Source organism: Scleropages formosus, chromosome 13, assembly GCF_900964775.1.
Source record: "Scleropages formosus chromosome 13, fSclFor1.1, whole genome shotgun sequence".
Lineage (NCBI taxonomy): Eukaryota > Metazoa > Chordata > Actinopteri > Osteoglossiformes > Osteoglossidae > Scleropages > Scleropages formosus.
Genome location: NC_041818.1, coordinates 28,249,153 through 28,265,006, shown reverse-complemented (window position 1 = coordinate 28,265,006; position 15,854 = coordinate 28,249,153). Strand labels below are relative to the sequence as shown.

Here is a 15,854-nt window from a genome sequence, read left to right as displayed (position 1 = left end):
ACATCTTAAAAGTATAGTTTAAGTCTTTTACTGGCCTTCTTTTCATGCGAGGCAAAAAACACTAGCTGGCGTGGACAGGAATTAACAAATACTTTTATCAAAACCACAAACACAAACAGCTTACAGCAAAGCAAAGTAAATCAGCACAAATGGTATGAATACAAATATTGTTGAAACCAATATTTGTTCAGTATGCCTTTGTTTACAATAAATACATTCAAATTAAAGAAAAATGACAGCTAGCTAGCTAGCTAGTTAGTTGCTGCCCTTTAGCCCGGAAGTGAAATGAAACTCAAAGGCGCGCGAGGTCGACGGATGTGTCTGGCTTTTGCCCGGAAGTGGAGACATTTTCCTTGAAGAGACATTCTCTTTCTAATTCGCGGGTCTGAGGTAAGGGGTAAAATTGTTGACAAAACGAAAAGTAAGCGAATTCGGAGCGACAGGGTAACAACACTGCATGAACACAAGGAGGGCGGGTAAATATTGTTCGTCTGCTTGTGACGGGTTCCGGACAGACAGACAGACAGACAGACACAGGTGAGGTGTGTGACAGGTCTCGTGAAGCAGCGAATTTGTGTGACTCCGAGGCCCGTTGTTGTTCCGCGAGAGAAATTCTACAGCAAGATGCATAAATACGGCCCGTTTATTCAGTTAAGTGTTCCGTGCTGCTTAGTTATTAAGCTAAACACCTTGTTGGCTTGTAGTAATTGTGAAGTACAGATGGTCCCCGCTGTACGACGCCCCGGCCGCCGGTTGTTGTTAGGCAGACACAGCACAGAGTCAGAGAGAGAGGTGTGAGGTGACAAGTCAGGTATCGCACTGACTGAGCCCCACAGCGATGCGTTTTAACTGGAAACTCAAAGAAGTTGTGGAGCGACCAGTGACCGTGTTCTGTGTTTTGGAAAGTGGCTCGTTTTGTTGTTGCCCCGACCGAAGTACTGCGTTCGAATCACCACCCCGGGTTACCATGGTGCGAGTACAGTAAACATAAACGTAAACATCGCGCAACCCAGCTGGCAGTGCGGTATGGAAGAGTACAGATGGAATGCTGGTTACACATTAGTCTGGACTGAATGAATGAATGAATCATGTAGCTCATGTTTCGTGCCGTTTTGTCCACCACTTTCAGCTCCTTCTTGGTGTCAAAAACTGTCACTTATACAGTTTTACTCCTTTTTTTTTATTGCTACTCTTTATTGTTCATCTTCAGTTTTTAAAAAGCAACGAAGCAGAATCCAAAATGAAAAGCAGACCAGGAGCTTTACGTCACTTTTGTCACATTGATCCACTTTTACAATATTTGAAATAATTTCTTTATGGAAGAAATATTCTTGCTCTTTCTTTGTTTCACTGTAAGACCCTTTTTTTGAACCGTATCTGGCGACGTAGAGAGGGGCCATCTGTATAGTTGCAATACTTTAAAAGTGGTATTTTAATTGGGGGAAAAAAAAAAAAACTCCTTTAACCTAGACTTATGATATGTTTCTACATTTATGGTCCTTATGCTTGCCATTGATCTAAGTTTTCTATTTGGCCCAGAAACGTGTTCAGCTTTTGTTAGTTTGGCACATCTTAGTTTTACTGTAAATATTTTTGCAGTGCAATGTCAGCCATTACAAACTCTTACAAAATTGCTGACCCTGTTTTTCATGCTCTGCTCTGTAGCCAGTTAACTAGAGATCTTGACTTTTAGAAGGACCTTTATGGAAGTCATGTTCTGCCTTCTTGTCCTGGTTTTACTTTCAGCTTTGTTTGGGAATGTTGTTTGTTGTAGATAGCCCTGTGCTTTTTCCCTTCATTCCACCTTTCCCCTTCCTGAAACGACTTCATTACGGTTCAGTGCGATCTTAGCACATTCAGAACAGTGAAAAACTGCCAAATCCAAAGACACGCTGTCATTTTGAGTGTATTCTTGTTTGAAATCGTTCTTCCGGTCACCAGTGGCTAAATCGTTTCCTGCCTGCTGACCTTTTTAGGTGTTATGCTTGAGAATTGCCAGTGCTGTGTTCTTAACATCATTAGCTAGTCTTTTCATTCTGGATATTGTACTCAACACGTTGTACATTTTTCTAACTTCTGAATTAAACCAGCACCAGTCTTTTACAAGCAAGCCTTAAAGACATCTTGTCATGCTGAAACTCCAAGACGCTTCCTCCTGTTTCCTTTTGATGAGTTGAAATATGGCCATAAAGCAGTAGCTGTTGCATTTGAGATGTCTGAATGTGATAGAAATGAGATGCTTTACAGACTGACGCTTTGCTAATAAACCTACAGATCACCATCTCTCCCTGTGTGTGAGCAGCACAGTCTGGGTTACCATCAGGGACATGTGTTGCTCTAAATGCTTGAATGGTTGTGTTTCTGCAGACATGTTACATACCATCACAGAAGAGGAACTGTCCTTTCACTGCCTTGACTTCTTTTGGTCTTAACCGTCTCCTCTGCACACTTTTGAGACTTTGAGACACTTTGAGACTTTACAGCTACAGCTCTGCTTTGCTTTTGGGCTTCTCCCACCCGGCCCCCAAGTCGTCGCAGCCTTTAGCGTGGCAATGTCTCAGAAGATCCCGTCTGATGGTGCTCAGAAAGGCTTTGCCGTGGGAAGGGGGCTCCTCGCTGCCGCTGAGACGTTGAACTTCAGCATGAGCGAACACCGTTCTGATGGCCTGTATGGGTCCTCTTCACGATCCTCTTACGGCATGGCGCCGACGCTGGGTGGTGGGGACAGCAAAGAGCGTGACTCGCAGCTCCCGCGCCACAGCGCCAGTCACCTTAGCAACACCATGAAGCTCTTTAACAGCCTGGGGCTCTCGCCCACTGATCTGGACGCTCTGGCCCAGGTCCCGGAGGAAAACATCAGCGTGGAGACCTTGCCGCATCTAATCATGCAGCTGAAGAGCCGCAAGGCAGAGGCGAGCCGCCGCAGCGGGGGTAACTCCCGGGACTTGCCCTCTCTCTCTCCAGAGCGCTCGTACCGGGGCCCTCGGGGAGACTGGGAGGATGTGCGTGGGGGCCGTGTAGGCGGATCTGGTGGGCAGGCCTTGGGCCGTGGCCAACAGGATGACTATGATTACACCTGTGCGCAGGACGGCCCCTCTAGGGGGTACGATCGCTTGGAGTACGGTGAGAGCAGCGGCGGGAGCGGAAGCAGGGACCGGCCATATTCTGAGCTTTCCCGCACCCGCGACCGCTACGGCGGCTTTGGGATGGGCGCCTCGTCGGCATCCGACAGCGTCTTTATGACGAGACGGACTGGCTGCCCTTCCCAGGGTAAAGTGCAGGACTTCTTGGGAGTCATGCCTCAGATTTTCCCACATGTGTGCTCACTTTGTGATTTTGATGTGCACTCCACCATGGTGAGTACCCCGTTCAGTACGTGAAATACACATACACAGAACCTCTCTTTCCTTGGACAAAATGCATGCCCCTTCCAGAATCACTTTGGTGTGGTTTTTCTGTGGTCATGCTTTCTAGTCTTTGCTCTCGCATGACCGAGCGGGTGAAATGACTCACTAGGTCTGGTTTAATCGCCTACTTCCAGATTACGGTTTCCTCACATATTCAGCTTGTCGGAACAAACTAGGAGCAGTGATGGTTTCAGTAGTTTTGTCTTCAATAGTATACACTTTTGCTGCAAACTGTTTCATTTGTGCTCCCTGCAAGAAGATTGGGTTTGCACTTCTCAAGAGTCCAGTTTCTCTGTTTGAGGTGCTTGTCATCAATCTACTGGACGTTTTCACAATGGCAGGTGCACGTTTTTAAAGTCCAGAGTATCATTTGATTGCAGGAGTGGACTCAGCACACAAATGGACTACGTCACTTGGAGAACCGGAGGCTCCTCCTTCAGGTGTAAGTGTCTTCACATTTCCTTTTTCTTGCCCTTCGTTACATAGTATGTGCATCTATTCATTGAAGAGTTATTAAAAGCGTCTTAATTTCTTTACGGGTTTACATTTATTCATTTAGCACATGCTTTTCTCCAAAGCGACGTACAACTCAGAGAATACAGTTTGTGCATTACATTAGGAGAAAGAGAGGCATAGCTGCAGATGTGCGATTCTTAAGTTAGTTCCTTTCCATCACATGCATCAATGTTCATCACGGGCTCTTTAAAAACTTTGGATGTACATTTAATTTCACAGAAGTTGGACTGATATGAATATTTTTGTTATTTTGAACGAACACATAGTGCATTGCCCTTCGCTCCTATTCAGTGCTGATTGTTGACAAATTCATCCCCTAAACACGTACTGCATTCCTCTACTCGTTACTGATCAGGAACACTAGATTGGAACTGTAAAAATTGTGGAAGTGATCTGAATTAAGGTGGTTCTGCACTCCTGTCTGGGTTCTCATGATTGCACAATATGAGCTCAGAGGGTAAACACAGGTCATGTTCATGTTCACTTCTGTTAAGACAGAAGTTTTAGAAGGCGGATGTGAGAAAATGCAATTAAAATACATTAGCTGGAAAGTATCTTTGCTTTTGTTTGTGCAGCTCAAACAGTTGTAACACCAAGAGATGGTGTATTAAGTTTGGGGGTAGCTGGTAGCATAGTGGTTAGAGCTGCTGCCTTTGGACCCAAAGGTTGCAGACTCAAGCCTCACCTCTGGCTGTAATGCCCTTGAGTAAGGTACTTACCTTAAAACAAAAAACAAAAAAAATTACTCTGCTGTTTATATGGGCAACTAATTGTAAGTAGCTTAACGCTGTAAGTTTCTTTAGAGAAGTGTCAGCAATGTAAATGTAGTGTAAATATTTGGACAAATATTTGAGTGCGTGTTCAGATGTGTGAATGGTCTGATGGGTGCTGTTTTATAACCTGTCTGGTTGTGCTCCAGGTATCCTGACTGGAGGCCCCATGAAGATTCAGACAGAGTGTGAGTGTTCTGCTGTTACCTTTTTTTGGACACGTTACGCAGACTGTAAATTTGTGATGTGGCACTGCAGAACTAAATGAGTTCTTTTAAATGACTTTATATGCAGATGTGAAAGTGTTCAAATATTCCATGTGAAGGTGAAACTGGAAATTGTTTCTTGATGAATGTCTCGGGATTTGCTCTGTCTGTAGCTCTGGGTCGATCCTGCTGGAAACAACCAACCGTTCAGCTGGTCTCCTGGGACCTGCTCCTGGCATGCAAGGGCTTCCTACGCGAGGGATGGCCTCTAACTGGGGTTAGTTATTGAGATATATATATCTCAATATTTTATATATATATATATATAAATTACACTAAAAACAAATCACAATTTGTTAATTCCACATAATATAGGCTTCTCTCACAAGCACATGCAAATTGTGCATAGATTGAGCGAGGGGCAGTGAGGCACCCCCTGTGCCATTGTGCGGACCAACAACAGAATAACACAAAACAAAGATGGGAAAGGGACTAGAAAAGAAAGGGAACATAGAAATGTGATATATAAGTGATTTTGAACTTGTGGGTTTTAAGCTTCAGTTTGGAGGTGTCCAGAGTGTTTAGAAGATAAGGCAAGAATTGGACATGTGTGTTGAGATAAAGGAACCCAGTTTTTGACCAGTTTAAATTGAGACTTACAAACAGGTCTTTGAGAACAAATGCCGCTCTTTATGCGAGGACAAGCTCCATTGTTATTTTGCGGTGGACACAGGCATGCGCACACACACATTAAATGTGGAGGTAAAGGGTAACACTGATTTCTTTTTTTTTCTCCCCCTCCCGAAAAGGGATTACATGCGGTGGCTGATATGTTTTGCTCCCTTCCTCCTCGCAGGTCCTGGAGTGTCAAACCCCTCACAGGGACTTTTAATGATGCCAAAGGTAATTTTCTGCCTGAAAGCTCCTTAATTTGTCAGTTATTCATCCATTTGACATTGTTTACATTTTTCTTAGCAAGCAGTTTGACTGGGAAATTTGATTAGACTATATTTTGGTAAATATTTCTAGAGATTTTTCAGTGATTCCTTGAACTAATTATGATGTCTGACTCATCTGAGAAATCTTTCCATCAAGATGTCCCTCACTGTCCCTTCTGCCCTTAGATAAGGAGCAGAGTTGTAGTGGCAAGGTATGAGAGAAAACCACTGACACTGAACAGTTTGTTGGTCTTGGCTGAGCCATTTGGAACTGTATGTGAACACATCGTACTCAACAAGAAGGTACGTGTTTTGACTTTCATCAAATGACTTGTTTTTAAAACAGTGGCGGCACAATGGCACAGCGAGTAGTGCTGCTGTCTCACAGTGCCTGGGTGGTGCGAGAGAACGTGGGTTCGATTCTCGCTCAGTCTGTGCGGAGTTTGCACGTTCTCCCCGTGTCTGTGTGGGTTTCCTCCGGGTGCTCTGGTTTCCTCCCACAGTCCAAAGACATCCTGTTCGGGTTCACCCATAGTGTGTGTGTGGCAGAGAGAGTGTTTCACTGATGTATGGATGAGTGACCAATTGTAAGTAGTTTATCTAGCAGTGTAAGTCACCTTGGTGAATAAGGTGTGTGGGGTGGTAACACTACATAGTATCCATTTTAAGTCGCTTTGGAGAAAAGCATCTGCTAAGTAAATAAATGTAAATGTAAAACATATGACAAATAAAATGATAAACTGAGTGTGTCCATAGTCCTGAGATGACTGCACATCTTAGCTTTTTTTCTCTATGGGTGAGGCACCTACACATTGTTTAAAGACAGAAGTGTCTTGAGATTCAAGTTCTTAGCTCACTGTCTGCTGTCATGTTATGAGCATTATTTTATGTTGGACATAGATGGGGTGTCGTCTACATGTGAAGTCTTTGTTTTTCTGTAGGCCTTCTTGGAAATGCAAACTCATGAGGAGGCGGTCGCAATGGTGACATTCTACCTGCACAAGCCAGCGGTGATGCATGGCAAGAAGATCACCTTCTACCTTTCTCAGGAGCTTGTCGTAATCGAGGTAACCGTTGTGATTTTGCGTCACAACTGCAGACTTAGAGAGATTGAGATGTAGTGACCCCCAAGCTTTCTAGTCCTAGAAACATGGAAACATGAGAACTAAAAGCTGATTGTAATAATAAACATGTTGGTCAGATAAAAGGTCTGTTTAATCTGTTTTACCAGAAAGGCCACAGGACTGAGATGGACACGAGAGAGGTGAAAGGCAGGGACAGCCAAGTGGTGTTCTTCTCCAATCTGCCAAGGGAACAGGAGAAGAAGATGGAGCTGCTGACGCTGGCTCGCCATTTTGGCACTGTTGAAAAACACTTGTTTTTAAATGAAGAGGTAAGGGGTTGGACGTGTAACTACTCTCTCTAAAAGTCAACTTTCAGAGTTGCAAGTGCGTGATGTTTGGATTTGACTACCTGTGGCCTGTCAGGTTATGTGTTGGGATCTTCACCACGGGGGTTGGGTGTGCTCTTCCAAGGCATTCATACAGCTTGGCACTCCCAAAGATGCCAGGATGATGGTCAAGTACTACACTCTTCACCCACTGACCATCGATGGGAGGAGCATTCGACTGAACATCTGCACTAAGTACAAGACCTTAATGTGAGTGTCCCTGTTAACACTTGAATGGATGGCAGTGTGACAGAAGGGTCCTTTTTGCCAGTGTGACGCAAATGGAGAATATCTACAAATACCCTGCTTGTCACCGTTAATGGAAAATAGTAACTTGACTGCTTCTCTGCTTTCTAATCCCATAACATTTAAAGGACTCAGCTAATCTCAGACTTAAATTTCAAATCAGAATATGTTCCTGTGGTGATATTCTTGGTCTCAGTGAAAGTTTACATCTTTACAAAAAATCTCCAGGCATTCTGAGGTTGATTTCTTTGTTTTTTTTTTTCCTAGTGCATGCAGAAATAATTGATAAAACCAGTGATTTTACTGAGAGTAAATGTTGGCAGTGATTAAAATGCAGCAAAATCTAATGTAAAAACTGAAAGTGCGACTAAATTTAAACATGGTGAAAAATTGAGCACTTGCGTGTGGCACTGTTTGGAGGCTTTCCATGACTGATTGTTTTCTTGAACTTCTGCTGCCTTTCAGCGTGAACCCGTCCAGAAGCGGTATTGGAAGACCAGATTTGACCCGTAAGAGCAGCACCGTGGTGAGCAGGAGCTCCTCGAGGACACAGAGGTCTCCCGCCTCTAGCGACACGGTGTCCAAAGTAGAGGAGGAGACAGCAGTTGAGGAGGAAGAGCTGCAAACAGCAGATGCCGCTGTGCTCGAGGAGGGCTCTGGGGACGAGGTGGCTGGGGTGATGGAGGGCGACGAGGATGAGGCAGGAGACCAGGCAGCGGAGACTAGCGAGCCACACAAAGAGGAGCCAGAGTCCGCTGTTTCGGGCTCCCAGGCCCCCAAAGGCGAGCCTCCAACAGAGACCTCTTTGAGCAGTAGCCAAGCTTGTGACTCTGCTCCCGAGTCTGCCGGAGGCTCTCTCGAGTCGCAGATCAAGGTGGAGCTTGCAGACAAGCAGATGGAGAAAAGCAAAAGTGACCTAAATGAGGACAGCGCCCCTGCTGGCTCCGGGGAGGAGATCTCTGGTGACAACGTCGAGCTGCTTGCAACAGAGCCCTCTGAAAGCGTGGAGCTCTGCAACGAAGGAGCCTCGGTGGAGCAGGCACGTTGGACCAAATGGTGCTACACATCTAGAGTTGTTGATCTCTCTAGTTGAAACTGGTGAAATAATTAGCTAGCTACCAAAATTAAGGAAAATGTATTGTTCTCTGAGATGTAGGAAAAGTGCCTGCAAAGTGAATAATGTAAATGTGACCACAGCGTGAATTCACGATGATGATGATGATGATAATGATGATAATGACAGTTAGATTGCTTGCATGGTAATTATACTGTGAAATCCCTGTCAGTTCCTCTCGGTGCCAAGGTTTTCCAATTCCCCATCAGGAGGCACCCATGGATCAGGACTTCCCAGAGAACATGGATGATTTTGTGACCCTGGATGAGGTGGCAGAGGAAGAAGACACGGACCGTCTCGACACGCAGTCCAAGTCAGGGGATCAGACTGGAGGTGCAGTCTTAATTTGAGCTTCACTGGTCAGAGAACCTGCTGGTGTGCTAGTTTATACAGTCTATAAAATATAATTTAATGATGGAAGTGCTCCACCACACCTAATGGATGTGTCCTTTTTGTGTTACACACCCTGCCAGAGCTTCCAAATCCTGGCCTGTTTGTAACACTGTTTGCTAAATGAATGAATGCAAATGTACTCCACTGCCTATTTCTGTTTGCGAGCACTTTGTAATTCTTCTATTCCTTTTATTTTAGGAAACACGGACAAAAGTGGGGTGAGTGTCCTTTTACCCCCTTACTCATCCCACTGTGTGCATTTAAAAGTACTGCTGATGATGTTCATCCCATAGAAAACACTTTACTGCTTCCTGCAGGGCTTCAGGGTTGTCAATGTGGTGGGATTCAAACGAGGGTACAACTTCCTGGATGAAATTCTCACGCTTGCCAAGCCCTTTGGGAAAGTGGTTCGGCATCTAGTACTCGACGTGAGGCCTGAGGTAAAACCCAGCGTTTCTCTGTACTGCCTTCTCCTTCCTGACAAAATTCCCAAAGGAAGAGCACGGTCCTGGTGGACGCCGTCCCCGGGTGTGTCCCTGGGTCTGTGTGATGTGGCTCAGACAGGAAGTAAAACATTGGTATCCTCCAGAAGTATCCGTCCACTGGTGGGCTACACGTCAAGCTATTAAAACACTTTTACTGCAGCCTTAAATGGTAGCAGCTTCACACGTTTAGCCTGTTTGTTTTAAAGTGTACTGAGCTGCTTGCTTTCAAATATGGGGCTACGGAATTCATGCCTGGGTGAAGCCTGGACCACAGCGTTCCCAGTAAAGTGATGAATCGGGTGGTTGGTTGCGTGATGTGTAGTCACCCACATCTACTGGTATCACTGTACCCTCATGAATAGGCCTTTCTGGAGCTGAGTTCAGAAGAGGAGGCGAGAGCCATGGTCGATTTCTACAGTGCCAACGTGACGCCGATGGTTTGTGGAAAAGCTGTGAAAATATACCACTCGCAGACCTACGCTACAATCCAGGTAAGCTGTCAGTCATAGTACGTTTCTTTGATTCGTGCTTTTATTAAATGTCCAACAGATGAATGCCTGCCTTGTTTTAACTGTGCTCCACGCTTCGCTGCAGAGCGGTCGGGTCATCTACGTTGGACAGCTTCCCTCTTTCAAAACGTCAGATGCTTCTCTCCTGAAGATCGCAGAGCCTTTTGGGAAAGTGAGACGTTATTTCCTCAACCGGAACCGCTACGAGGTACTTGTCCGTTGCTTGGTCACGAGCCCTTAATGAACGTTCACTTTGCGGCCGTGCGGCTCTGAATGAACGACTCCCGTTTCTGCTCCAGTGCTTTATTGAAATGGAACGAGGAGAAGATGCTGAAAGAATGGCCAATGCCTACAAGGAGAACCCACCGAAATTCCAAGGCAAACGCTTAACTGTGTACGTCAGCCGCAAGTACAAGCAGCTTAAGCACGGGTTAGTGTCCGGAATCTTCCGCCTGTTCTGCAGCAAAACGTGTGGATGATGATGATGCTGCTGTTGCTGCTGCTGCTGCTGGTGGTGGATGGGAGATTTGCTGAATGATGACTGTCTGTCCTCATAGGTATAGACCTCCTCCTGAGGAGCCTGAGGAGCAGCGGTCCATAAAGAGGGAGCATACGGATGGGGAGGAGGCCACTCATCACGAGCCCTCCCACAAAGCTAAGGTGAAAAAGGAGGAGGAGCCTCTTGCCAAGAGGCTGTGTGTCCGGGAGGAGAGCGCCACCGCTCAGGAGCCCGGCTCCTCTGGGGAACAGCAGCCGCAGGAGGAGGGCGGCACTGAGATCTCCTGCAGTCAGGAGGTTAAGGTGAATACCGAGGAGTTAGAGGAGAAGATGGAACAGCCCTCAGATGCCCCTGGTGCCCAGAAGGACAGGGAAGCGGTAAGCAGGAAACTCAGTGAATCTACACCATGCGTCATGGGCTGTCTGGGGTTTTCTTGTGTGACCTTTTTGAATGAAAGCCTTGTTTAGCTACTCATGGCAGAGGCAGCTGAACTAACTTTAATAATTTTTGCCAGGAGTGTAAGAGCGACGGCGGCGCCGGACCCGCTGCTGCTAACGGACTAAGCGACAAGAGCAGCGAGAAAGAAGGCGCCTCTAGCATCGGCGCGCAGGCTGAGAAGAGTTCAGCGGCTCCTCTCGGGCCGTACCAGCCCAACAATCCTGTGGGTAAGACTCCTTTCTGACATTTCTATCAGAGAAAAGGACACAGGGTTAAAAGAGGCTTCCCTTACATAACGAGTATAATTCCTTGCTGAAAATATGTGCTTAAGGTGCATTCTAATAAACTACTGTTGTAAATTTAAAAGGGGCAAAAAATTAAGAATGATTCCTGATTCAGCCATCCTTTTCACCAAATGTATACAGTACCTCTGTTGTCTTTCAAACACGGAGATAATGTAATTGGAGTGAATGAAACTATTAATTCCAGATGGAAGTTCCGTTTGCTTGCAGCAATACATAGTGTCATGGATTCCAGCACTTTATTGCTTTAGAGCTCATTATGACGGATAATTTTTATTTGATGTTCAACATATTGCGTGTGCTTTTAAGTCCGAATTCCTGTAATGAGTGCTCTTTATTCAGCAGAAGCCTTTATTTTACTTCTTAGTCTGCCTTTCGCAGGGCTCTTGTCCAGTGCACAACTCGTGTGTGTGTGTGTGTGTGTGTGTGTGTGTGTGTGTGTGTGTGTGTGTGTGTGTGTGTGTGTGTGGGTGGTGTGAATTCTCAGGTGTGGAGTATATGAAGATGGGCTACTACTGCAGAGTCTGTTTCCTCTTCTACTCTAACGAAGAAACGGCCAAGAAGGTCCACTGCAGCAGCCTGTCTCACTATGAGAAGCTGAAGGTTTGCATCTCTTGCACCTTTGACACAGTGCTCTCAACAGTTCAATCCAGGGAGAAGGTGCTCCTCACATACACTTTGCTTGCTCTTGTAAGATTTCAGCTTTATGTAGGGTCTGGTGGTATTTTTGGGTTTATCTCACTTGAACTTGTTTGTCTGCTAGAAACACCTGGAGAAGGAGAAGGAGACCAAAGGCCAGTGAACGAGTGACTAGTGTCACAGCGGTAAATGGATGCTACTGCATGTGCTGTAACGCCCCCCCCAAAGTTGTATAAACCAGTGCTCATACTGCATTGTCAACTTTCTAGTTGCTTTACAGTCCCTGTGCAGTGATTGTGAATGGTAGTGATGCCACATGAGATATTGTTCATGTGTTTTAGGGAGAACCTCTTGGGGGAGGCAGGCAGGCAAACACTGATAGAGAACTTAAGAGATCCCTGAATTCTCCTCCCTCTAGGTGTACCATTTTATTGTTGTAAGCCTTTTTTTTTTTTTTCCTTCACTTATTTGATTTTGTCTTGCAACTATCTGTTTTTAATATGGCTTCGTTCTTGAAGTTGTTTCTGTTCTCAATGTGCTGTGTGGGTGACTGATTCCGACATTGCGGGGGGGGCTCTAATTGTCTGACTGTCGATTCCATTAAAAGTGAACCTTACAAAGTTCTTCTCTTGCCTTTTTTCACTGCTGTCCTTCTTGACATGAGTCTCCCTGCCTGGAAACACAGGCAACCCCAGCAGCACAAACCGTCTGTTGGCACACCGTCTCCTTCATATGATCTCCTTGTGTGTTTTAGGTACACGATGTACAAACAGTGATTGTGGATCCTTCCCCTATCCTTCCTGGATCAGGGCCTTGTCATGGCAGAAGTGCTTGCATGATCTAGGGATATCCAGAGCTATATCATTGGTAGCAGTGTGCTCCTGGTAGGGTCTCCCATGGTGACCAGGTCTGGAGTGGTGAAGATCCAGACTAACACGATCTGAAAAACCCCTGTAGCAAACGTAAACAAGTCAACGTTTATGCTGCCTGGAATAGGATCACCGGGACCTACACCTGGAGCCAAGCCTAGGGGTAGTGTTCCTAGGTGAGCGCCTAGTGGCCCGGCAGCCCACATTACCCGGCTGTGTTCAGCCTGAAATGGCAACGTGAGGGGGCCGTTTCAGCCCACCACCTGCAACGTCCTGCATGGGGGTCAGGTACAATGCCTTTCGGGCAGCAGGAGGGGGCAGGATAGCGCATGGCGTCACGGACTCTTGTGGCAGAAAGTGGCTCTTGACACATGGAATGTAAGCTCGCTGGGGTGACAGGAGCCGGAACTGGTGCAGGAAGTTGAGAGATACCAACTAGATAAGAGTTGAGCTCACCTCCACCCACAGTGTTAGCTCTGGAACCAAACTCCTCGAGAGCGGGTGGTCTCTCTCCTTCTCAGGAGTTGCACACAGTGAGAGGTGCCGGGCGGGTGTGGCGGTACTCACAAGCCCCTGGCTGGCTGCAGTACAGTTGGAGCTTGTCCCAGTGGACAAGAGGGTTGCCTCAATGCGACTTAAGGTCGCAGAGAGGAAAACTCGTGATTGTTGTGTGTGCTTATGCACCAAACAGCAGTTCAAAGTCTTTGACCTTCTTGGAGAGAGTGGATGGGGTTCTGGACAGGGCCCCACCTACAGACTCCATTGTCCTCCTGGGGGAATGCTCACGTTGGCAATTACTGCGAAATCTGGAGGGGGGTGATTGGGAATACGGCTTGCCCGATTTGAACCTGAATGGTGAAATGTTGTTGCACTTCTGTGCTAGCCATGGTTTGTCCATAACAAACACCATGTTCGAACACAAGCATGCTAATGTGTACTTGGTACCAGAGCTCCTTGGGCCAAAGGTTGACTTCGTAGTTTCATCTGACTTGAGGCCACATGTTCTGGACACTCGGGTGAAGAGAGGTACTGAGCTGCTAACTGATCACTGTCTGTTGGTGAGCTGGACCAGATGGTGGGGAAAACTGACAGACAGACCTGGTAGACCCAAGCGCATAGTGAGGGTATGCTGGGAACGACTGTCGGAGGACCCTGTCCTGAATGATTTTAACTTCTACACCTCCGAGAACTTTTCCCATGTCCCAGAGGAGGTAGGGGACACAGACTTTGTGGAAGCAGCCAGGTGTAGCTGTGGCCAAAGCTTGTTGGTTCCAGTCACGATGGGGGATGTCCACCACTGGTGAGGGAAGCTGTCAAGCTGAAGAAGGAGGCCTTTAGGGCCTGGTTGGCTCTGGGGATTCCTGACTCAGCAAATATGTACTGGCAGGCAAAAAGGCGGCAGCGGCTGTGATTGCAGAACCAAAATACAGCATGGGAGGAGTTTGGGGAGGCCATGGAAAATTACTTTTAGTCGGCCCCAAAGAGGTTCTGGAGAACCAGCCGGCGGCTCAGGAGGGGTCGGAGGCGCTTTGCTCAAGCTGTGCTCAGCAACGGTGGAGAAACTCTGACCTCAAATGAGGACATTGTCAGGGGTGGAAGAAGCACTTTGAGGAACTCCTAAGCCTGAGAGATTTGCCTCCTTTACAGGAGTTAGGGCTGGAGGCTTCCTGGGTATCGGAGTCCAGTTCCCTGGTGGAAGTCACTGAGGTAGTTGGAAAGCTACCCGGAGATTTGCCCGGAACTCCCTAGGGCCCTGGATGTTGTGGAGATGTCTTGGCTGACATGCCTCTGCAATGTTGCATGGACCTCGGGACAGTGCCTTTAGATTGGCAAACTGGGGTGGTGGTCCCTATCTTTAAGAAAGTGGACCGGCAAGTGTGTGCCAACTACCAGGGTATCATGCTTCTCAGCCTCCGCCCACTTAATAGTAAGAAACTCTTTTTCGACGGTACTATATTTGCGCTCCTGAGGAGCCACTTTGCTGCTGAGGAACAAGATAGAGCAACACTACCCCCCACGCCTCCTGGGAGAGGACCGCCCTCAAACCCTGATCAGATGCATTGGTCTATAGGAGAAAAGGGAGAGAGAAGTCAGGACATGCCAAGACAAGCCTCCCATACAGCGTTGCCTTAGTAATCCGGAAAGTAGCCTGGCACTGCTCCATTCACTGGACTGGCTCTGGGGCCCTGTGCCGGGTGAAGTCTGATGGGGGCCGTAAGCGAGGAAAAACCCCGGGATGAACCGCTGGTTGTAATTCACCAACCTTAAGAAGGACCTCACCTGCTTTTTTTGTTTTGATAACCGAACAGGCATTAATGGGAGCTATTTTGTCCATCTGGGGCTGAATCTGTCCATTTCCCAAGAGGAACCCCGGATACCGTACCTTGTTCCTTCCAGCTGTGCATATTGCTGGGTTTGCTGTGAAGTCTGCTTCCCGCAGGGACTGCAGGACCGCCCCGAAGGTGGTCCAGGTGCCACGGCCAGTCCGGACTATAGATGATGGCATCATCCAGATAAGCCGCAGCATACCTTGTACAGGGCTTCAGGATTTTATCCATGAGCCTCTGGAAGGTAGTTGGAGCCCTATGCAAACCAAATGGGAGTGTAACAAACTGGCGTAAACCAAAAGGAGTCGAGAAAGCCGAGATTTCCTTGGACTAGTACTACCGGGCTACTCCAGTTGTTGTGTGATTCCTCAATGATCCCCACTTGCAGCATTTTGTCGATATCTTCCTGAATCACCCTGCATTTGTGCACGGGAATGCGATATGGGTGGCTCTGGACTACCTCGCCCATCACCGGCTAGATATGATGCTGTACGAGGTGCGTCTGGCCCGGGAGAGGAGGGAACACATCCGCAAAATCCTCCTGCCTTTGTCTAACCTCCTGCTGCTGTTGGTTGGAGAGGCTAGACTCCAGGGACACCGGAGAGGTTGCAGCCATGGTGGGAACCTCTGGGTCTAACTCATCCCGCATGGGTTGCCTAGTGGTGCCATCACCGGCTCTTGCGACCGTTTGAAGAGATTCAGGTGGTAAATCCGATGGGCATTATCCCCGTCAGGCCAGATAACGT

General features: G+C 47.1%; 1 protein-coding gene across 3 annotated transcripts; it reads left to right on the top strand.

Annotated features, from left to right (window-relative positions):
- Window positions 1-321: 321 nt before the first annotated feature.
- LOC114912106 (matrin-3-like) lies at window positions 322-12,532 on the top strand. 3 transcript variants are annotated; one of them, XM_029257337.1, is made up of 21 exons: window positions 322-390; window positions 2,368-3,356; window positions 3,788-3,849; window positions 4,843-4,881; window positions 5,073-5,176; window positions 5,756-5,802; window positions 6,024-6,140; window positions 6,779-6,904; window positions 7,069-7,230; window positions 7,325-7,497; window positions 7,999-8,572; window positions 8,857-8,980; window positions 9,239-9,258; window positions 9,358-9,480; window positions 9,888-10,016; window positions 10,120-10,242; window positions 10,334-10,464; window positions 10,592-10,910; window positions 11,048-11,198; window positions 11,761-11,876; window positions 12,037-12,532. In XM_029257337.1, the coding sequence occupies exons 2-21, from the start codon at window positions 2,553-2,555 to the stop codon at window positions 12,073-12,075; spliced, it is 3,483 nt and encodes a 1,160-aa protein (XP_029113170.1). In that variant the 5' UTR covers window positions 322-390; window positions 2,368-2,552; the 3' UTR covers window positions 12,076-12,532. The 3 variants fall into 3 exon arrangements, with proteins under 3 accessions (XP_029113170.1, XP_029113172.1, XP_029113171.1); XM_029257339.1 differs by having other exon boundaries at window positions 7,373-7,497; window positions 12,037-12,531; XM_029257338.1 differs by lacking the exon at window positions 322-390 and adding an exon at window positions 397-537.
- Window positions 12,533-15,854: the final 3,322 nt, after the last annotated feature.

Excerpts from the sequence above, each read along its gene's own strand:
- LOC114912106 (XM_029257337.1), top strand. The coding sequence starts at position 2,553 with ATGTCTCAGAAGATCCCGTCTGATGGTGCTCAGAAAGGCTTTGCCGTG. Across the intron at positions 10,465-10,591 it reads TACAAGCAGCTTAAGCACGG|GTATAGACCTCCTCCTGAGG; the intron begins GTTAGTGTCCGG and ends CTGTCCTCATAG. Across the intron at positions 10,911-11,047 it reads CCCAGAAGGACAGGGAAGCG|GAGTGTAAGAGCGACGGCGG; the intron begins GTAAGCAGGAAA and ends AATTTTTGCCAG.